Source organism: Leptopilina heterotoma, unplaced genomic scaffold, assembly GCF_015476425.1.
Source record: "Leptopilina heterotoma isolate Lh14 unplaced genomic scaffold, ASM1547642v1 Lhet_191, whole genome shotgun sequence".
NCBI lineage: Eukaryota > Metazoa > Arthropoda > Insecta > Hymenoptera > Figitidae > Leptopilina > Leptopilina heterotoma.
Window position 1 is genome coordinate 705,281 of NW_025110910.1, and position 23,732 is coordinate 729,012.

The 23,732-nt window shown below is 32.2% G+C and overlaps 1 protein-coding gene across 6 annotated transcripts in view; it reads left to right on the forward strand.

The window, feature by feature from the left end:
* The window catches only part of LOC122500906 (zwei Ig domain protein zig-8-like), a 36,122-nt gene extending 13,565 nt beyond the window's left edge, over window positions 1-22,557 (forward strand). For all 6 annotated transcript variants that reach the window (XM_043610060.1, XM_043610062.1, XM_043610065.1 and 3 more), the window contains 5 exons: window positions 7,437-7,603; window positions 18,237-18,447; window positions 20,462-20,589; window positions 21,245-21,413; window positions 22,178-22,557. In XM_043610060.1, coding sequence (XP_043465995.1) covers window positions 7,437-7,603; window positions 18,237-18,447; window positions 20,462-20,589; window positions 21,245-21,413; window positions 22,178-22,281 — 779 coding nt within the window. In that variant the 3' untranslated portion in view covers window positions 22,282-22,557. The remainder of the gene's footprint in view (window positions 1-7,436; window positions 7,604-18,236; window positions 18,448-20,461; window positions 20,590-21,244; window positions 21,414-22,177) is intronic.
* Window positions 22,558-23,732: the final 1,175 nt, after the last annotated feature.

Here is a 23,732-nt window from a genome sequence, read left to right on the forward strand (position 1 = left end):
GTTGCCGTTATACATCCGATTTTGGAGTGCTGTTTAACGATAACGAGCATTTGAATAGATGGCATTTTAAAAATGTTTTCAAACTGCAGTTTATGAAGAAAATATTAAGCGAGATGGAATAAAAGTCTTTCTAGGGTTTAGACCACTGGATGAGGGTAGAATTATAAAATTTTTTTGTGGAAGAAAAAGTTAAAGACTAATTATATTCAAAGATGTTTTTAGGCTTCCATTTAAAATTATTCGTATCAAATTGTTTTTTTGGGGTCCTGTGCTGAACGCAGTTTTTAAATGAATCTGGAATAGAATAAAAATCTTCTTTTCTAATTTCAATGACTACTACATCATCCTCCTCCTGTTACCAATTTGGTAAAGCTAAATTCTCAACTAATTATCAAAAAGGTGAAATAAATTATTTGATTTCATTGTTGCCACTTAGCAAATTGCCATTGGGTAATATCGAATGTCAAATTGTTGAATAGAATTTAAATGTAAAATCACATCTACTAATCTGTTGACATTTGATGCTTGACAATATATATTAGCAAACAGAAATATCGCAACTTTCCCACACTTGATGTCACCATTTCTCTCACCCATCGATTCTCGAGTAACTGAATTTATTTTCAACTGAATCCAATTTACCTTTTGCACTCGTTGATGGCCAGCTGTTTGGCTCAAAGCCAGTAAAGGAAGAAGAAATACTTCCGCCAATTGAACTCAACCCTTTCCTCAACCCCCCTAACCCCTCGAACCTATATCGACTTCATATACACGATTCACGTATAATCCAATTATTCTCATCTTTCCAATCGTCCAATTTCTCGCGTTTATTAATTTATTTTATTGTCTGAAATTTCCTTTTTCAAAAACATATTTCTCCATGCAATGAAAAGGCATTTCATGTTATATTTAATAACTTTGATTCGAATATTATGAGCTATTTTCTATAGATTATTAATGTTTAAATTTTTTTATATTCAATAAAAAGAGAAAATATTTCAATCGGTATGATTAAAATTTTTATACTTGTTGAAGGAATTCCGAAGCGGATAATTCTCTACTAATTCTGAATTAATCTCCAATTAGAATAGTCAATTTTTTCTCCCCTGGAATTAGTGAACTTTGGAATTAATCGAATTTTTCTAAAGAGTAAATTCAGAATTAATCCTGAGTAACTGGCGACTTCGAATTTAATAATTCATTCAAAAGTGGTTCACTGTCAGATTTTTTGTAATTGCAGTCAATTGGAAATTAATCCTGTATGTAACTATTGAATTTGGAATTAATCCGAAATATTACGATTTATGATCAGATTATTGTCATTCGAAATTAGTCCGCTAAGTTCGAAATTAATTCGTCCCGTGTGACTAATGATTATTGATCAGCAAAATTTTGAAATTCATTAGGGGAAAAGAAGACGGAAAAATTTATCTAATTTCGTATTGAATGCGGACAAATTGGAACTGAATTTTACAATTGTAAGATAATGTTTTAGAAAGTTATAATCTGAATCCTCCTTTTTTTGTAACCGAAGCAACATTGATCCAAAAGTCTTCACCTGGATAGCAGATACCAAATATCATCTATATTTTGTCACCCACCTATTGGGTCCTTACTTGTCTGATACAGGAGTTAAAAATTAAATCAATAGAAGAGAACTGTCACAGAAATAAATATAAGTGGGTGGTATGACTTAAATCCCGTTGCAAAAGGAACCTATAAAAGGTGCCACTCTTGCTGAATTAGTCAGTCCAGAAGACACCACCGAATCAACTACCTGTGTTCCTCGTGTCAGTCCAGCAACCGCCACCAAATTGACTAGTCCAGAAATTACCGTCTGATCAGATGACTGTGTTCTTCAAGTCAGTTCATTAATCGCCACCAAGTTAACTAGTTGTGTACTGTCATCAAGTGTTTTCTACGACTCCAATCCAAAAAAACCTCTTCAAGTACCAAGTGGCTTCTTCGAGTCTCGTCTTAGTCAAATTCATTCAATGAGTTAATTTCTACTACAAGGCACAATTCTATTTTTCTAAGGACTGCATTTCTTCAACGTCAAATCAATAGTTCGGTCACACCTAGGCTGAGGGGTATTTAATTTAATTTACATCGACACCCTTTGTCGAATTCGTCAGTCCAGAGAAAGTTGTCTTGATGAGTAAGTCTAAACCAATACTTTAGCTGGCCCGAAAATAATTTGAGGGAAATCTACTGGATTCTCTGTTTCCGCTAGACAACGTCATTTCTTCGACCACCCACTGAAGGAGGTATCACTTGTTGGGTCTACGTCTCTAAGAATAATTTTAAAACAGAAGTAACTAATACTTTTAAATTTTGTCCCTAATTTAAATTTTCGATTAATTCCACAAAGTTCTAATTCTCAGTGTGCCTGAAGAAAATCTGGATCTCCTCTTTTTCCCTCATTCTAATTGTAAAGGATTTAAATAAAAACTTTAATAATTTAAATTCAATTTAAGCTCCTCTTCCTTAAACCTGACCGTTAAGATCAGAAATCAGGTTTGGGTTACCGATGCCAAACAATTTAAATATGTATAATTTAGAGTATGTTTAGTTTCTTTCTGAAACATAACACTAAACTTTGACACCCAAACAACTCTTCCTCATTAATTATTAAACAAATAAATTGTACAAACAAATACAAACGTTTATTATTTTATCCCTTTATTTACCAAAAAGAAAGGTCAACAATTTTATTCAAATAAAACGTTCCCTTTATCAAAGTTACAATACAGTTATTATTCACCCCTCAATTGACACTATTTGTCCATCTATTTATGATTGTCGATGCTATAAAATTTACCTCTTTGTACAAATATTTAACAATATTCACAATAAATTGATTTAGGTATACGTTATCGTAATATTTACACTGGAGAAATGAAGCAAATTAACATTTAGAAAAAAAAATTATTTAAATATAATAAATATAAAAAAAAAAGAAATTGCTTAATAGGTTTTGGGAATTTGTGTCTGTGTACTCTCACAATTTTCAGAGGAATTCTCTTGACACAGTATTAGATTGTCATGAAACTTGAATTACTTTTGGTTTAGGGATTGCAGAATAAGCTGATTTTCGACGTTGAGTGCAAATATATATAGTAATATATGGTAAATTCCATTTTCCTATTATTTGTGGAAACAGTGAGAATTTACTCTATATCTTTATCGTCATGACTGACAATCCATTTTCATTAAATTATCCACTTATCATTGCTTAACCAATGAAATCTCCAATAATTGTATGAAAGTGCAGACTACAAAAACCGGAAATTGCTTTCAAAATGAGTATATTGTTATGTGCATTTCATCCTTTTAGATAAATGAAACAACCTTTTTGTATCAATAAAAAAATTTTGTTATATTTTATACATATACCGATATTATAAAATCATCTCTAAATCGAAACTGATATCTACTGAGAGTAAATTTTTCTCATCAAAAGTATCAATTCTTAAAAGTAGTAAACTAACAAAATTTCAATCTCTACAAATTTTAAAAATTGTTTCTCCTAGTTCTGCTTTTTCGAAATAGAATATTTTTTCAACAATAATTTGCAATACTTTTATTTAAAAAAATCTTTTTCCATCCCTTGGATAGATTCTAATAATTATCTGACCTCATTTATTCATAGTTGATTCAATCGATTGAGAATAATTTCCATAAAGGAAAGAATAATTGGTCAAGATCCATAAGTTCTTTTGATCTGTTTATCTCTTTCAATGACTTCCATTTATAATGAGAATAGGGATTTTCAAATTATTTTCAACAAAAGATTATTAACATTGTCAGTTTCTTTGTTATGGGAAACTTTTTATTTTAACAAACGTTTCATCATTATCACAATTCTTTCTAGAATTTTTACTAGTTTCTTGTGAAATAACACCGAATTAGTTAGATTTGTGGAAGTTTAGGGTTCGCTGATTTTTGAGTTTTCAAAGTTAAACAAATTGGAAATATGAAGAAATTTTAAATAGTTTTATTTTAAGGGTGACCGGTTGCTGGAAAAAGAGAATGCAGTAGATTTCCCTCAAATTGTTTTCGGGTTAGCCAAAGTGAAAGATCCGGAGTCCAGGTGTTGATGTAAATTAGATAAAACATCTCTTGGTCTAAGAGTGACCGAATTATTTATATGACGTTGATGTCGAAGTAATGCAGTCCTTAGAAAAATAGAAATGTGGTTCGCAGTAGAAATTATCTGCTTGAATGAATTTGACTAGGACGAGATTAGAAGAAGGCACTTGATACTTGAAAAGATTTTCTGAACTGAAGCAGAAGAAGACACTTGATGACAGTACACAACTAGTTAACTTGGTAGCGGTTCCTAGACTGACAATTTCGACAATGGGTGGCTCCTTTTATACAGTTCCTTGCAAGAGAATTTCTTGACTATTTCTGGACTGGAGTCGATGAAGACACTTGATGACTAACACAGTTTTGGTTTAGACTTACTCATCAAGACAACTTTCTCTGGACTGACGAATTTGGCAAGGGTGGCACCTTTTATATAGTTCCTTCCAAAGGGACAATATGATAGCACCACCCACTTTAATTACTTTTTGGGAGTCAAGTTTTTCTTATTGATGTGTGTACGTACCAAATCATCAAAAGAAAATTAAGAAATGGGTATATTAGTAAAAATCCTGTTCTATTCCTTGCACAGCAAGTTATTCGTCATGAATCATTGTAAATTTCACCTACAACTTGCAGACTAAACTTCCTTCCTAGCTTTCAGTGCGGTTATCCGAGCATAAAACCGTATCTGGCGTAAGAGTTGAGAACTAAAACGAAGTTACCTTTCGGCGGGACAGCAGTTGCGAAATAGGATTTTGTGGTAACCAGCAAAACCACACAGTCTTCGTCACTGTCGACTCAGGATTCCCATGACGCTAGCTCGTAATGAACAGCGGACTTTGGCACATCCCCTGAGACTTGTAAAACTGAAATAATTATTATACACGCTTGAGAATTGTCCAACGTACCCAAAGGATTATTCTTTAAAAAAAAAATAGGACATTCGACAATCAGGAATTTATTCCATCAGTTTTTCTGAATATCCCCCATCTGTTAGAGTTGCTGCAGTATTTCCAATGTGAATAAAATCAATAACTTATAAAAAAGAATTAATTTTCAATGGAAATTACTATTCGAAAATTGTTGTTCTATAAATATAATGAATACTATAATTTTAAAAATCCGTATAGGAAATATTTATAACCATCGGATCACCGCACAGGAAATTGGACTTGAAATATTGAACAGTGTTTTTTAGAAGCCGGACAATATTGATTATTAATACAAATTTCAGTCTCTAAATAATCTTTTGAAATTCATAAACTACGGGTAATGTAATGAAATTCAGTTCTCTTAAATTTGAACCCTAAAAAGCATGACTGGATTTGACAGATACTAAGAGTTTGTAAAACATCTACCATTTCTTTCTAAGTAGGGAAGAAATGGTTGGGACTAAAGAAAGGAAGGGAGAATATTATTACCACAATATATTCCACTGCAGATCCCCCTTCACTTCTAGTACGTGTTCCACTGTTCATGTGTCCAGAAGGAACATTTATGAAAAATACTCCAAAAAATATTTAATATCTACTACTAAATTTTGCAAACTGATGAAAAAATATGCTAACATAAATTATTTGCTTATAATTTATTACTTTTTCCTGTACGTGATATTTTAATTCAATATTAATTTTTAAGTGTCGATGTGATTATATCTTTTTAGAAGTTAAACAGTGATTAAAATGTATTTAACCGCTTATAAAATTTAATTGTTTAATTAAAAATTTAAACTGTTGATTAAATTCTAAGCGAGGTTGAGTAAACCGGACCTTAGTGAATGCTTGATTAAATAGTAAATTGTCGGTTGACGAAGTTCGTTTATAAATTGTGTGAGTGATTGTTCAATTAAGATTATATTTTCTTTAATAATTAAATTTCAACTACTAAAATAATTTATCGATAAATTTAAATTGTGTATACTATCAACTGACTTTAATTCCAAAAAGTTTGTTATTTATAGTGTAAAACAAGTTTGGTTTTTGCTCGAATAAAATAAATTGCAGTTGAAAGGATTAGTGTCTTCATTAGATTGGTTGATCCTGTCGATTTCAGGGACGATTGCGACATGTAATTAACGCTCGATACACAAGTGTGTAAAGCGAAATGTCGTTAAAATTGTGTTCAGCGACGTATTGTTCGGATCGTGGGGAAAAACGAGGTAGATTGCAGCGTATGTACCGATATGTATACGCTAGAGCGACAGATGGAACAAGAGAGAGAGGAGATAGAGGTTCGTCTATTTTCCAACAGTACATTATATGAGAGACTAAACCACCATGTAATCAGAAAGCAGAAAAACAATTCACCACTATTCTATAACATGGGCTAAAAGCACGAATCAACTAAAATAGTATAGTGCATTGTCATATCAATACCCCTATGACCAGTCGGTTAAACATTGAATTCCAAAATTTTGATGTACTTCCTATTTGGTATATTAATTTCATTTAACAATTGTCAAATAAATATTAAATAGACATTTCGTTTTAAAACACATGTAATTGTTAAATATTCTCCAGTGGGGTTGATCCCTTGAAAAAAATGATTTTATATAATCCGTGGTAATTGTTTTAGTTTCAATCGGGTATAAAAATATCAAAGTAAGTTTAATGATTCATTTTCTTGACTCAGTGCAAGATTCGCGTCTCGTGTTATATGAAGTAGGTAGTTTAGCATTAACTTGATGAGTTTGGCAACGTTCAGGAGCAATTTGGTGTTCTGTTTTACCGACCGCGGATAATTATCAGCGATCGGTAAAACAGAATCGATAATTATCGATTGTGAATAGCTGCCAAACCTTTTAATTACTAAATTTGTTCTCCTTTTTCAGATTATCTTGCTATTTGATCGTCCTTTAGTGAAAAACCCTCTACCAGAGAACAAAGTACACCAAAAAATTATGATACATGATTTTTATCAATCGACACCCATCACCTTTTTTTAATTACCTTTTGTTAATTAACAAACACGTTTTAATAAAAAAAGCAATTATGAAAGATTATAAATTACCTCATAAAACAAAACCATTATTTTAGAATTCATTATTCTAATTAAAGTATGAAAATTTTTTTACACTACGTTTAATAAATTCTTGATGTGTATTTTTTTCTCATTAAACTTTTCATTATGCCGTTTTCGTGAGTTGACTGTATTTTAATTTCTCAAAAATAATGAAGAGTTTTTGTTTCCCAGAAAATGAAGCTATTTAAAACAATCTGCCTTATGGACAAATGAGAAAATTACGACAAACATTTTTACTGCATTTCACTGAATTTTTTCTAATTTTCTAATTTTACATTTGTTAGTAAATTTTAAAAATTGGCATGTCTCTTTTATTGTTCCAGGTGGTTCAACAAATTCTCTGAGGAACTTTCGCATGAATTTTTTAGAAGAATGGCCCACCCCTGGCACAGGTCCCCATTTCGACATCGTTATGCCAACGAATTTCACTGGATTAGTGGGACAAACCGTTCATCTTGTCTGCAAAGTAAAAAATTTAGGAAATCGAACGGTAAGGACAGAAATTTTTTTTAAAAACACAGTTGACATATATATCTGAAGTTTTTCTTTTTAGTTATTTTCAATGAGAAATTTTGATGAAACATAGGAATAAAAATTTTTCAACGATAGTTTGTAACATTGTAAAAAGTAAGAATCTGTAGAATTTTCCATACAAAGAGGTAATATATTTTTCAAGGAAAGAAACCAACGCGATTGAATGTGGATCCAAGTTTGACGTATTTTTATCGAAATCGAAAAGCTCGAAGCTTGAATTTTACTCACGTAGGTTACATCTACCATGAAATTGTAAAGCTGAGGTCTTGAATTTTTATTGACACCGTCGCTACTATCTTCACAAAGAGTTAACTTCAATCAGGACAGTATTTACTGTCACTGACTTCTTTTTACTCGAAATTCATTTGGAAAGCCACAGAGAATTCGACACGAGAGACGTGTTTCGTAATAGTCAGTCATCAAATTTTCAATACGTCATTCAGAACGAAATAATGTTAGTATTTTGCTTCAATCTAAATGACAGTGATAGTTTTTCTGATTCTAACAATTTTCAACTAAATTCTTAAAAAGCTTTAAAATAAAAATAAAAATTTTTTCAATAGTTCAATTCTGCATCTCGCAATTGAGAAGCTAGTAAATAATTTCTTGTCTTTGAAACTAAAACAAAAAGCAATTTGGCAGTAGATGTTGATTAATTTAAACTCTGCGTGTATATAATAAATTCGTAGGATTTGTTTAACAAACTACTTCTCGAGTTGCAAAGAATCAGAACCGATAATAAATCGGTCGCATTTCACATAAGAAAAGAAGCAATTGAACAAGAAACTTCGAAGAATCGAATGTCGAAAACGATGTTTGCGATAAACGGAAACTACTCAAACTTGAAGCAATCGAAGTCCATTATGTGAGAGCACATTTGCTCTTAACAACAGATATGCTGATACAAATCTGAGATTATAGTACAAGTTTTCCACAATAAAATAGAAAGGTTTCTTATTTCAATTTTTTTGCTAACTTTACTTGTATTGAAGGAAATATTTGTAATTCCACAAAGTTGATATTAACTACCACGAGGATTTAAAATTGTTACTAATAATTTTATTCTTGTAAGGACTTGTAGGCCCGGTTTAAACGTAGTTATGATGCCTAGAAGTCTAGTGCCACTAAATTGAACTGGGTATACAAAGAACACTTGTTTATCATGAATCCTATGGTTGAGTCAAGTACCGCTGAATTTAACCAAATGTATAAAGAAACCTTGCTTATCATGAATACTATGGTTGACTGATGAACCCTAACTCACCCTAAAGATAGAATTTAACCAAAATTTGACTGGGTAATTAACGGATCAGACTTTAGTGATGGCGAAAACTTAACTTGTTAATTGACATTAATGATAAAACTTTAGTAACGTCCAAAACTTCATTGACTTCATTATTTGTTAATAATAAAATAAAACAACCCCGAGTTAACGTAATTAAAGAACCATTTTCAGGGAGCATATTTTGAACAAATAGTTTTATATTAATAAATAAAGCAGCAGCAACAATGTGAATTAATATTCACGTCATAATAACATATGTGCGTTGCCTCATGGCGATCAATATGCCACAAATGAATTACATGTGAATCAACGTCACCCCTAACGGTCGATAATGTTCCTAACAATCTCCACAATTATTTTTCATTTACAATTCTTGTGGTTGAATCGACTTCACAATATGGTTATGTACTGTAACATGACAGGTTTTCAAGTTACCTTGGAAAAGTTGCTCTTGCTTAGTTTATAAGTAATTAGAACTCCCGACGGATTACAACTTCATAAGTGAGGAGGGATTTTTAATGATGACTCCAAATGAAGACCAAGAAAAAACTTTCAATAATTTTTGACAGGATTATCATCTCTCCACAGGGTAGTGAGTTATCTTCAGGATTCTTATGGCTGTCCATTAAAAGAACTCCCTAACGGCGTCCTTTAGAGCCAGCATTAAAAAGTCGAAGTTAGACTCATTAAGATTGAATGTACAACACAAGGAGAGTGGCGGTCTTAAAATTCATTTGCATATAAGAAAAATCTTGATAAAAAAAGTGTATCTAATGTGTTAATCTCCTAAACTATTAACAACAAGGTTAAAGACTGCATCGTGTGACTTCAAAATTAGTTTGAATTGTCACTAGAATCCTAGGGCAAGTACGCTTTGAACGCTTGTCCCCTGGAATGAATCCACTTCCTTCGGCGAATTTCCTGTAAAAATAAATATTTTGTTAATAACGTTCTTTAGCATCATCTAATTAAAACCATTCGGTATACAGATCAGTAACTATGGCAAACTTTAATTTAACATTTCTTTTCAAGTTCTCAACAGATTGCCACGTCGCACTAAATCACCATCTCCTCGCGATGGTAGCTTAAGTGGTAATTTCTTCTTTTAGGCCGTTGAATAGTTTTCCTGCTCGGAAAGGCGCGAGAAGTCTTAAGTCCCTCCGAGACAGGAGAAGGAAAGACGCGTCGAAAGACGAAAGACAAATTAAACGTTCCAAACTGAGTAAAGTACGTTGAAGTGGGGTTTATCTTCGTCGCAGTCCATTACGTAGAATCTCCTTCCTAATAAATTGCCCTGGTCTCTTCTGGCACTTAAGACCCTTTCCAATTAGCGCAAAGGGACTCTAAGCTTCATAAAATGAGACTGAAATCGCAGCAAATAACAAGTAAGAAAAATGGATTGTTACATCGTATGTGAATCAATTTACACAAGTTATTTCTCTTTTCTCGTGAGTTTTCCTCGATGTTTCACCCTTCCTTTGCTCTCCTATCATTTGTCTCATTTAAATTCTCTCTGTTTTTTGATATATCACAGGAGTTACCTTTTTTTGCTCATGAATAAAACGACAATTCCAAAATTCATCAGATTTAACGAATTGATGAGGAATGTGATTAGAAAATAGAAGATGTAATTTTATATTCTGGGAATATTTTCAGTTTGGCCATATTGAGGTATCTTACTTTAGGGGGACCTCTAGATTATTGTTACCGTTAGGGTCCCAACCTTTCCTTGGTCGAGTCAGAGGCTCTAAGTTTTCTTTTCCAGGGTTAAACTTATCCTGGACATTTTAGAACATTCTTAGGATATCTTTAAGACATTCTGGTGCCCACTGGACAAAATCTCAAAACTAACAATATTAGTTATTTAATCTAATTGATGAAAATTAGATTTTTAGTCAGCAATTGTTAATCTCTGCATTTGAACATTTGCATAAATTGTTTCGAAAAGTTAGGTAATTATTCCCTCTGAATGTAATTAAAGAAGAAAGTTTCTTATTGTTAGATCAAATGATCATTAAGCCGGAATTACTAAAACTTAATATGAAATGATGAACATAAGTATATTGTAGTTGGCAGAGTCCAATGTTTCTGTAGATACTGTAGTGAGGTATTATTTACTTCCTCTAAAGGAACTTGGATGCCGTGACACATACATACAACCTTGTAAACGATCTTCTTCGTTAAGTACACGAACCCATTCTAGTAATGAGTTGGAGCTTAATAGAGGCTTACCATTTTCCCAGCAGCTCACGTTGTCTAAATATCTCGATCATCCTTTAACATTATCATCTATTTGCTGAGAATTTAGAATGTGTTTGTACTTAAGGAAATTTCATAATCAGATTCACCAGAAATTATTAATAATATTACACAATATATTTAACAATAAATTTTCTCCTCTTTGGATAATATCCAAACTAAAATACAATACAAAATATTTAACGAAGCCAACAAAGTTTCTTCTGATTTATTTCTTCTACTATCCCCCCTGTAAAGTTTAAGAATTTAACAAAATTAATAAATAATGAAAACAATAAAAAATAAATTTCAAGTAAATGTTGATTTAAACAGCAACAATTGGAAGAAAATAACTTTTACGATTGAATCATTTTTTTAAACTGTTTTATAGAACATTGAACATGATAAATGCCGAACTCATGTCTCACGTTGTACATTGTCTGGAAGCTGTAAAACATAGAGATTTTCTCTTGTGCTTAAAATAAAATTACCTGACAACGATGACTAATGATTGTACTTTGCAATTCTATATGGCTTTCAATATAGAAATTGAGTTATAAAAAAATAAGGAAAATTAATCAAATTATAAACGAAAAAGAAGTTTTAATGGAAAAAGCATATTCGATGTTATACAATAAAAATAATAATGACTAAAGAGACAAAGGATGGAAAAAATGTATAGGATACAATAAATAATTAGAGGAGGAAAATAATTGGAAATAAAAACAATCATTAATCAGTTATTTAATAAGTAGACGACTGTACCAATATATTTTCTTATATTCTTACCATTACATAATATTTTCGATTGATAATTAATATTTATTGAGAAATAATTAATACTAATATTAGCACAATACAATCATTAATATAATTTTTTTAAGGAAAATATTTTGTATCCAAAAACCTTGATATTGCCCTGGTACACTTTTTTTAAAACTTTGAATTTTATCATAACGAATCATAACGGTCTAATCATACGGCGCTCTTGGGAACATAAAAACTTTTTAATAACGCAGGAGATGGAAAAGAGTTTTCAAAACTTGTTCGCTCTAAAAACCACTATTAATTCATAAATCTATCTGTAAAGAAAAAGATTAGGACTCTCGTAAAATGGGGTTAATTGCGTGTTAAAAGGGGTTAAATATAACACTTCCCTTCTTAAGCTCAGTTATTTTATATTTCCATATGATATCAACATTGTCATAAATCTTTTTAGTAGACTACTTTGTCTACTACGCGTCATAACTTTAGAATTTATATTTTTTTCTGTAAAACAAAAAACAAATTTCCTTCTAAAAAATAATTATTATGGTTATGTTTACTAATTATATTATTTCGATTCACGTTACTGCAATTATTATTAATTTACAAAATAGTTTTCTAGTTATAAGAAATTTTTTTTTTTAATTTGTCTTTGAAAATGGAAAACCACTAAAAAATAAATGCTCTCACGTATGAAAGCAGAAATATTTGCTGAAATATTCCTAAAATTTCCTTCTATATTAATTTGAAAATACATCAGCGCTTTGCGAAAAGGATGTCTTTATTAAAATAATTCCAGGAATATCAATTCCTTTCTAAAACTTGGAAAACCCTGTGGGATGAAATTTATTTTTCAAAGATAAAATAGAAATAAAAATAAAAGAAGAAAAAATAAATGATGATAAAAAAAAGAAGTACTTTATTCATGCCACAAGAATTTGGCTGGAATTCACTCTAGTATATATCAGCTTCAGGAAGAACCAGCAAGAAAAGGGGGAGATTCAAGAGCGAGATAATCAATTATTGTGTTTGGATCTGGGACATTGTGGTTGGTGTAATAATTCCAGTTTCACCGAAGTTTAATGTAAATATTTTGAAACATTGAAAGAATTATATTTACAAATATAAATTAATTTTTTTTGATTATTTTCAAGGGATTTAATTACTTATTTCGATAGAAACTTTAACTGAATTTTTTACTCTCAAGAATGAAGATGGTAAAAAAATATGCACTAGGAAATTAAGAAATAGAATATACCATAAGGTCATGTTATTCAGTGGTCACGTGCCTTATATAATTTATGATTGAAACACGTGACCTCTGAGTAATATAACCTTAAACCGGAAAATAAAATGGAAAATGAAACTAATTCATATCTTTAACAACAGAATTCCTTTTGCGTTTTGAACAATAGATTATTTGGTTAGCAATCAATCGTTCAATGACAATAGGTCACGAGTTTAAGGATATTTAGTGGAATAAATTGTGCAATGGCAAGATTTGGTAACCGCTCAATATTCGCTTGTGGTTTTGATGGATATTATTCTATGGACGTCATACCGAGAACAATCTAATTTATGAATTGGTAATAAACCCAGAATGAAATAACAGGGATATAAACATGAAAACAAATTACAAAATAGAAATAAATAAAAACATTTAATAACAAAAAGTAAATAATATATTTAATATAATATCTTTTTTAGAGATATATGATTTTATTATATAATTTTTTTTTTAAAACTTCTTTAAAAAATTTGTGAGAGTTCCGGCTAACATTGGTTTAGACTTACTCATCAGAACAACTATTTCTGCTATACTCTGTCTATAACATTGGTTTAGACTTACTCATCAAGACAACTTTTTCTGCTCTTCTTTGTCGATAGGCATCTTGCTGTGAGCAGGATATTTCTGGACTGGATAGTAAAATTATTTTTTCAACGTACATTGAATCGTCTATTTCATGATCATGTTATGAATCCTCTGCATCTTCAGCACCTTCTAGAACTTTTTTTGGTCTTTTTCATTCACAATAGTCAAGTAGAAAAAAGGGACAGACGATTCGAAAAATTAAAATAAATGAGTATACTAGCCATTACTCCACTAGTGAGCGATTAGTAAACTAAACTCCACAATCAATATCAGCTACCTACTAAAATACGTCGTCAGTGATAAATTCAAAATTTTCATTATTCATATTCAGTGCATTGATCAATCATCAAATTTCTGCAAATTAAACATGTAATTCGTGAATATTTAACAGCAATACATTGATATACTAAAAGCAAACCCATAAATACTGAATATCTAATTCCGCTCCTGCTAAAATAATAATAAATCAATTGTAATCCGCTATTTCAATATTATTTGTAATAGTATATTTTTGTCGTCCAGCTATATAGGTGTTTTAAGAAAAAAATGGGAAAAAAGAGCAGTGAAAAGGTGTGTCTAACAGAATTTCTCCCACGTGTTTTTGCTGTCGGGATTATACGCGAGTTGGATAAAACTACAGGACCAGAACTAATACTGGTGCAGGTGTATATAGAGGAGAAAAGCAAGGAGCAACGAGCGTGCAATGCATGTGCGGAAATCGATCTAGGTGACCATGCCCGCATGGTGGCACGATTGTGTAATTCCGACAATCGCCCCAACGCCCTCGCACTTGTGCGAGTGACCGCGATTTACACCCCCGGCCCTGTCACATAGATTTCGGTTGGATTTCATCGAACGATAAAGCGGTTAATGCCAACGACATAGTCTGGCTTCGTCTCTTAGTTTTAGCTCCTGGTCAATCGACCAGGACTTACAGTGAATAATTCAGATCTTTGTGGCTTTTGGGAAATCGACTACGATATTTGGTTTTCGTAAATTTAGAAAGATTAATTTTGGAAAATGGAGTAGAGTGTAGTTGTGCTACTTTTGGGAAAAGTGTTTATTATTATTATTAGAGTCGGGTTTTGTGCGCACGTTTCGCCCAGCTGAATTCGTTGCTAGAGTGAACACTTCGCCATATGGTAATACGGTTTGCTATTGTAGTGTTACATCGTACGTGGACTAAACCTAATCGGGTAGAAATTTAGTCAGCCTCGCATTAATAATGATTGTATTATTACATGCACGTATGTTTGGCCCTGCTGAACGTGTATTGCCTGCGGTGACCATCACACAGACTTTTACTGGATGATCTAAAATCTGGGAAAATTGAATCGAACTGAATACACTTGATCACTAATGGGAATAATGATAGAAGATTTTAAGACGAAATTAGAAGTTGCATAATTGTTGACCCGACTACCTGAACCAGGAGAGTTGAAGTAAGTTTGCGAGAAGGGTTTTTGATAATTGCGGGAATTCCACGATCATCAATTCTGAATGTTCGAAATCCATCAAGATCCGTTGATTTAGTTAACTTTTTAAATTTGTTAATGACAACAGCTTTTAAGGTGTTAGAGTCTGTGTTTGGTGTTTTATTTTCAGGAAGATAAAACAAAACTAGATTATTTGCGAGAAGGGTTTTTGATAATTGTGGGAATTCCACGACCACCAATTCTGAATGTTCGAAATCCATCAAGATCCGTTGATTTAGTAAACTTTTTGAATTTGTTAATGACAACAGCTTTCAAGGTATTAGAGTCTGTGTTTCGTGTTTTATCTTCAGGAAGATTAACAAAAACTAGATTACACTTTCTTTCCAACCAATCAACAATTGATGAAGACATGGGTCACCAGTACTGGTTTAACTATTTGTGAACAGCCTGATACTTGTCAAGTCTCTCCTCAACAACAGCAAGACGATCCGTCAAATAAACCACTCTACCCTCCATATGGGTGAGTCTATAGAATCATCCAGTTTGTGTTATCAAGTTTGGCATTTATGTCCACAAAATTTTTTGACATTGTGGTAAAGTTTTTAGAGACAGGTTGAGTTAATTGCTTTAATCATATTACACTCCAAATTGGCAGAAGACTGTGAACACTGACAATCAGCTAATGGGGACAGTGACCTTGGTTTACAGCATTTAGCAAATGATTCATCAGGCAAAGTAGAGGTCTGCATTGCACAGCTCGGATGATAAGGAAGTTTACATCCAGAACACAACGTGCAATTTCCCTACTATACTTAGTACACTTCTTATTATTTGAAGTAGATGCCATTTTCAATTCAGTAAAAAATACAACTTGCAAAATTGCAAACTCTCTTGAATGAGAAAACATTGTTAAAGATGTAACAACGTCCAAAGTGTGGTTGGAAAATGTAAACACTAGTTCACAATAAACAATAATACCTTTAAAATTTTTTTTTCTATTGAAGTTTCGTATTACTCTGCGGTGAGTACATTCTCAAAAGATGAATTATGAAAGCAACAACAAAAACGATTTCATGAATTTTCCAGAAATGTAAATATGTGTTAAATCAAATAATTCTATTTTAAATTGAATGTGTGTTTTCATGATAATTGTCGACCTGTAAATAAAAGGGTTGAATTTAATTGAAAGAGGAAACCATGTTTACTTACGACATTCAAAGGAGAACTAAACTGATACTAAAAGCCTTTAGAAACGTTTTAACAAAGAATAGGTTTATACATTAATGTCTCCTATTTAATAATTATACGTTTGATTCATAATCTGTGTCAAATGATCGTATAGATTTCACCGCATCATCATTAACTAACAATAATTACTACAATTATTTTTCACATACCGAAACTTAAAATTTTTAACTTTATCGACATTCATATTATACTCGATTTTTTATTCGAGATGAAAGAAATTAAAAAATGTTGAGTCTTGTTCGTCTCTCGAGAGAGTGCAGGTACATATTTTCATAACGTCAGTGAGGAAACATGAAAGTAAAAATAAATTAAAAAGAAGCATATAGTCTAGGAGGATGAATCGTGAAAAACCAAGGAATAATAAAAAGTTTCTCTGTTATTTATAACAAGCAATTATCTCCGACTGTTTGTAAAACGAAAAAAAAAGTGTTTGCAATGGCAGAAAGAATTTTTCGAACAATATCCAAATATTTGATAAAAAAATATTTTTAATACCCCTTTTTTTCTGTATCATCAAATGACGTAAATGGGTCAAACGCGTTACCCAAGCATTTCAGTATGTATACTCCCATACACCTAAAAGGTAATAATATTTGCTAAAGGTCTCAGTGATTTTAGTTTTAAAATAAAATTATGTCCAGGAATTTAGAGAACCTCATTTGTGAAATTAAATGTTAAAATCCTTTTAATAAATTACTATTGAGTGGAATAAAAATACGATTATTCTTTTAATTTAAGTAACTTATTTTTAAGTTTTTTAAACTTATTTATAGATTCCACAATATTTAAAATCAATTTTGACCTAGTTATCGGAATTCAAAATACAAATATTAGAATGCGTGAATATAAGGTAAAGCTTATCAATTTAAAAAAAGGCCAATTAAAAAATTTTAAATCAAAGTGGATGTTCCTGTGTATGTCAATATTTTGCTACCATATATCATCAAATTGAGAAAATTCAATTAAAAAGTATTCGTTGCCCTGTCTTCAAAAAAAAATAATTTCCGGTTTCATTAAAAAAAGAGACTGCAATTCGCAGTTGTAAAAGTAAATAAAAAATATGAGTAATTTTATTTGATGATTTCCGATTTTTGACAGAGGTATAATTAACTTTATTGGGTAAATATTTTGTTACTTGTTACGTCAAAAAAGAAACCTTTTTGAATATACCTATTTTCCGTGTTTTAAATTCAGAATTGAACTTAATTTAGGATGAGGATAAAACTGTTTTCGATTAAAAAAAATCGATCACATCAAATTAGCTAATGTCCCCATACCCACTAGGTTAATGCTTTTTAATAAATCAGAGAACTTCTAAAAACTCTCGGGGGGTCAATAATTGGTACACGTGCAGCTCTTGTACTACAAGGGCTTTATACTTCTAAATAATTGACAACAAGTTGCCGGTCATTACGTGCTGACCCTTAAGGTATATTACATCAACATCACATGTAAGGAGATTTAAAGCTTACTGTGGCACATAAATTATTAGAAATGGTGTAACCAACTCAATGAAGTGTGTTCGATAATGATTCTGATACCTCTCAGGTTAGCATTGAAATTCCCTTGATACACAGATTATATTTCAGCTGTAATCTGTTTCGTAATTTAGCTACACTTTAATCATTGTTTGTCCTACATGACCCATTATCTAATCTATTCTCCTTTGCATTTGCATCAAGGAATCAAAAGACGTAAATTGTTCTTGGTGATAAATTAACGTGAATGTAATTTTATCTTTCAGGTTTCGTGGATAAGACATCGAGATATACACTTATTGACTGTAGGTCGATACACCTACACAAGCGATCAACGTTTCGAAGCACTTCACTCACCACACTCCGAAGAATGGACCTTGAGGATAAAATATCCCCAGCGCAAAGATTCGGGAATTTACGAGTGCCAAATCTCCACAACTCCTCCTATTGGTCATCCAGTCTATCTGACAGTAGTTGGTAAGATTCCATATTTTTTTTCACAAAAGCAAACAAATAAAATTCTCTCCCGCACATTTAGGTAATCATGACTAATAACTATAATTCCTCATAGACTTGAATTTCGGTTTATTCTCCATTTAAGTAAAAAAAATAACTACTTAAAAAAATATTATGCCCTCATTTACATAAAAGCGTATCATAACATTATAAACTCTTTATTGATCCAATAAAATTGTTTGTAGTGTACATTTGGAGCGGAATTGAATAAATTTGAATAATTTTGTGTACATTAGGTTCAATTTGGGAAATTACATGTGCCCAAGTTTTAACGTGTTTACAGAACTGAAATGTGCAATCTGTTTTAAAATATCAGTTAAAAAACAATAAAGGTGAAAATCAAGAACGGAATTCACCAGAAAGTTATTTTATTATTTTAATGTTTTGCAACTATTAAAGTATTGATGATTTTATCCTTGTCCTATCACCATGTGAATGGATCCGCATTTGAGGAAATGCAGACTAACTTTGCGTACGTGAGAATCATAAGCAAAGCATATACTTGAGTTTCTGCACGTCTTTATGCCGATCACATGCCTCATTGTCATTAGTCTGCGATAATGCAAACAGGAGTGTTCCTCTTTTCGTGCGGATGTTTGTTATCTACTGATTCCTAAATCACGTACTTTGAAATCTAAATTATAAATTTGGTATTGAATCTACAGAAGGAGTTGAAATTAGCAGTACTCGAATTTGCCTAGACCAGTCGTCTAGTGGGTTTTTAAAAAAACCGATTGTGCTAAGAAAGGATTCATCCGGTGGGTACAACCGGTTTTGTGGATATTTAGGTTCTAATGATACTGGACAATAATCGACAGTGGACATCTTTATACTTCGACGTCAAAACTCTTAATATATCTTGAAAGTATCGAAAGTCGAGAGACGAGGCGTGGTCACTAATTCTAATTCTGAACCTTATCGAGTTTTAGAAGGTTCTTCACGAAACTCTTGTTAAGTTTTGGCAGCTACAAGGTCCTCGTCTATCTTCCTAGCTTGATTCCAGTCCAATGCTATTCTTCCTCCTTCTGGCTTCGTCTTTCCTGCTCCTTGAATCAGGTTTGGCCTCATTGCGACTGTCAAATCAGATTCTAACATTTTTTTTCTGACTCATACATGCCAAGACATATGCTTTCTCCGCTTGCTCGATTCCCGAGGGTCCTGGGAGATCAATAAAAGTTTGTTTCTTGAGCCCACCTCGTGTGGTAGCCTCCGGCATTCCCAGATCGGCTTTGATTTGATTGCAGAATTCTTTTTCGGAGTCGACTGACTATCATCCAAAATATTGATCCTTTTGTCTGTGTTCCTATCGCCATCAGTATATATTAATGACGTATTTCTTAAATGAAACGTAAAATTGATAATTCAGCAGAGCCGTATAAGCTCATTGCATCATTTTGGACAGATTCAGTGTTTGCCTTAAGAAAAGGGAGAGGTTTTATCAGCAGCAGGGGGAGGAAGCCCAGATCTTAAGAGCAATCATAATTACAAGCAGTAGAAATTAACATACCAAATTATTATTCTCCTTCTGTTAGCACTCCACGAAATTTTCCCTCATGTCAGCAGCTCAACTTTTGAATGAACACTGTCCGTTTAACTTCTTAATCCATTCTCATCCCCTCCACTTTTTGTCACAGAGTTATTCGGAAAAAGGGTTGGAAGATATGAAGCGAGAAAAAGAGAGGGTGAGAGACATTGAACTATAAGGAATGAGAATAATACCTCAGGTAGAGAAATAGACAAATACTTAACTTCGCAATGTTTGCCACTAAATTTTCTAGTCACCATTTCAAGACAACCCCATTTTCCATGGTAATCATGAATCTCTCTTTCTCCCGCTTGACGTCATACACTATCACTCCAAATGATAAAGAAACATCGTATACATTATTTCGCCGGTCTCTTTTCCACATTCATATCAAAAGCAAGTATCCCTACAGGGAATTGTTTTATCTAGCAAAATTTACTGATGTTTTAGAACCGGTGACGTTAATAGTGGGAGCTCCAGATCTTTTCGTCAACAAAGGAAGCACCATCAACCTAACCTGTCTCGTCAAATATGCCCCCGAGCCGCCTCCAATGATGGTTTGGAGTCATAACAGTGAGGTGAGTACTACGCTTAGTCAAATGTCCTATTGTGATGTACGTTTCGGTCGCAAAACGTATTCTCCTCACACACCAATAAACTATTCATGTTCAATACCCATTGGCGATCAATTAACTTATCTTCAGACAATTTGACACCTGATTCATGTCACCTTGTACATCACTTCAATTTTATTTTTTTTATTTCTCTTCTTTTTTTGCTGCGTTTCTCTACGGTATTTTTTTGTTTAAAGTTGGAACGGGCATTGATTGGTTGATTTATTTTACAGACGTTTAATTACTGATCAGAATTGATCTGATGAACAATATAAAATAAATTGGATTACTTGTTCCAGAAACTATTTTTTTCTCTTCACTGAATGACTGCAATTTTTTTAAAAGCATTTTTAGTGTAATGTAGATTTAGTTTGTGGTAAATTAATCAATTATTATGAAACGAGTAAATATGGAAATTAGTTAAAAGAACGTCTAGTTTTTTTTTTGATGGAGTAAAAAAAGGAATGGGGTCATTTATGTCTCATCTTTAAAAATGTCGGGAAGTTAAATGCACTTTGAAAATCCGAATAATAGAGAAAATTAATGTACATGTTTGTGTAATGGTCTGAAAAAACTGGAAGTAAAAAATTTTATGTAACATAATTCACCGGTTTTGTAGGAAATAAATTTTGACTCGCCGCGCGGTGGCATCAGCCTCGTTACGGAAAAAGGACCTGAAACAACGAGTCGCCTGATGATTCAGAAAGCTGTGCCAAGTGACTCGGGAAAATATACTTGCGGGCCAAGCAACGCCAATCCAAGCAGCATTAGAGTCCACGTTGTTAATGGTAATATTCTTTAATCTGCATTTATTCAATTAAATCATCTTTCCTAATTTCTAATTCACCGAAATTCATCAGAATCCCTAAAGATAATTAAAATTAAAGAAGAAAAAAATTGAACCTGGTTAGAAAGTTCATACAAACGTTATATTTTATCAAAACAGTCGATTGAGGTGTCAAATAAACTGCAGTACAACTAATGACAAGGGATCGCAGTTTCTTAAGTTCCGCAAAAAGTTTATATGACTCAGGGAAAAACGATTTATCTCCCTCACTGGTTAAATGTCATTTATTTCCGGTCATTCGGTACTTCTTTATTTAATTTTTTTTTGATCAATTTTTCAAGTCGCCTACTTTAAAAATCTATTATCCTGAAGGACATCACATCCTTAGTGTTGAACTTGCTTAACTTTAGTAAGAAACTCGAAAAGAACAGTAATGGAATGATCGATCGTTTGCGAATAACAATGTAAATGTCCAATGAAGCAAACAAGGAACTATAGCGGTATTGAAAATCAACTTTCTTTTCCTTCTCCTTTTTCCAATATTTTCTCCACATAATGTACTCCATTATTCATAGGTTGTAGTTTCACATTATATTCTTCTTAATACTCCACTAAATCATATTTTTTTCCACTCCCTGGCAATGTTAAAATCAAGAAAATGGTTGGAAATAAGAAAATTCGAATGTTTAAACAATTTTCGAAAATTTTGTAATTGATTGATTTATTGCAGAGGATTAGAAATTAATTTTTTTTATTTTTTTCCAGAGGATCAACCAGCTGCCATGCATCACGGTGAAGGGAGCACTTCTTACAATAGAGAAAATCCAGTGTGTTTTATAATCTTGATAATTACTATAATGTTTATATGAAGTCATAATTAAATCCAATTCTTAAATTAATTAAAACGATCTTCATGATCGGGATCGCCAAACGACAGTTGATATATTATGAATTAAAAACAAGACAGTGTGCAGGGTATAGCAATTTTATCGACAGCTCGTTCACGTAGCTCTGACCAAAAAAAAAAATTATTTCTAATATATCAACCCGTTGTCGGTGAATGTGTAGTTCTTTTTGTTGAATGATATCATTCATTATTGGTAAAAATCGAAAAGTGTAAATAAATTTATTGTATGTACATATCAATAAAACAGATTGTCTTAAAAATTTGTGTTCAATTCTTTTGTAGTTTGGGGTACACCAACTGATAATGTGGAAAAAGGAATTTTTTTCCAACAAGTCAGGATGTTTTGTTGAAAATATTATTGAGGACCCAAAAGTACATGATTTCATTAATGTGAGTAAATTTTTTTAACAGAAACTTACTGGTAACTTACTAGATGGTCTACAAGATTAATAACTAATTGAATTACTGGATTAACTACTGAATCAATTACTGGATTTATTATTGGATTATTATTTTTTTTATAGTCAGAAGTGGAAAATCTGTGAATTCAGATACCTGGATAAAGAATCTCAGGTTATGTGGAGATAATCACTCTTGTTCTGGTCGACCCCCTAAAAACCACTCCCGTCTTAATCTGGACTATTCTTCAACCCACGGAATTACCTATTGGCTTCAAACTTTGTGGTGTGAGGGTCCCATACCCTCTTAATTATTCAATTAATTATTGGAAATCCAAAAGTTTTTTCGCGTTAAGCACGAATAAATAAAAATCAGAAACAATGGTAGAATCATTAAATTCCGAACGTTGTGGTAGATCCGGAGTCCGCGTTAAAATTAAAGGATGGTACCAAAGACTGGGGTACCTTCAAAACATCAAGTCTTTTGAATTGCCAAAGTAACTACGATATAAGAAACAATATCCGATAGCACTATGTTAATCCCCTTAAGTAAAATCTAAATTATTAACAAGAAATTTCGAGTTCTTGAAAAACTGATCGAGAATTAAATTCACGTTACCGCAATTCGTTTGAAAATTGCAAATCGACTTTTCTGCGGCATCTTTTCACTTGTTATTTTTATTGGTGCGCGGAAATTCCACAATTCAGAATCGCACTTTAGAGGGAAATTTTAGGAATTTTGTGGCAAACTTTTACGATTCGGTAGTGCTCTGCTCTCTCATGGCCCCAATACAGGTATTTTCACGGTAAAAAGACTCGACGTTGGAATTCTTCTCTTTCGACGCAGCAGTTGCTTGCATTTTCATGATCACCACGGTAAAAGTGTCTCTCGTTAAACTAAAAGACTCCTTTCGCAACTGTTGCGATTCTTCTTGGGAAAAAAAATTTCTAAAAAGATCTTTTTCTTATATCATATGCAACAGCATCATGAAACATGTTATCATTTGAAAACAGA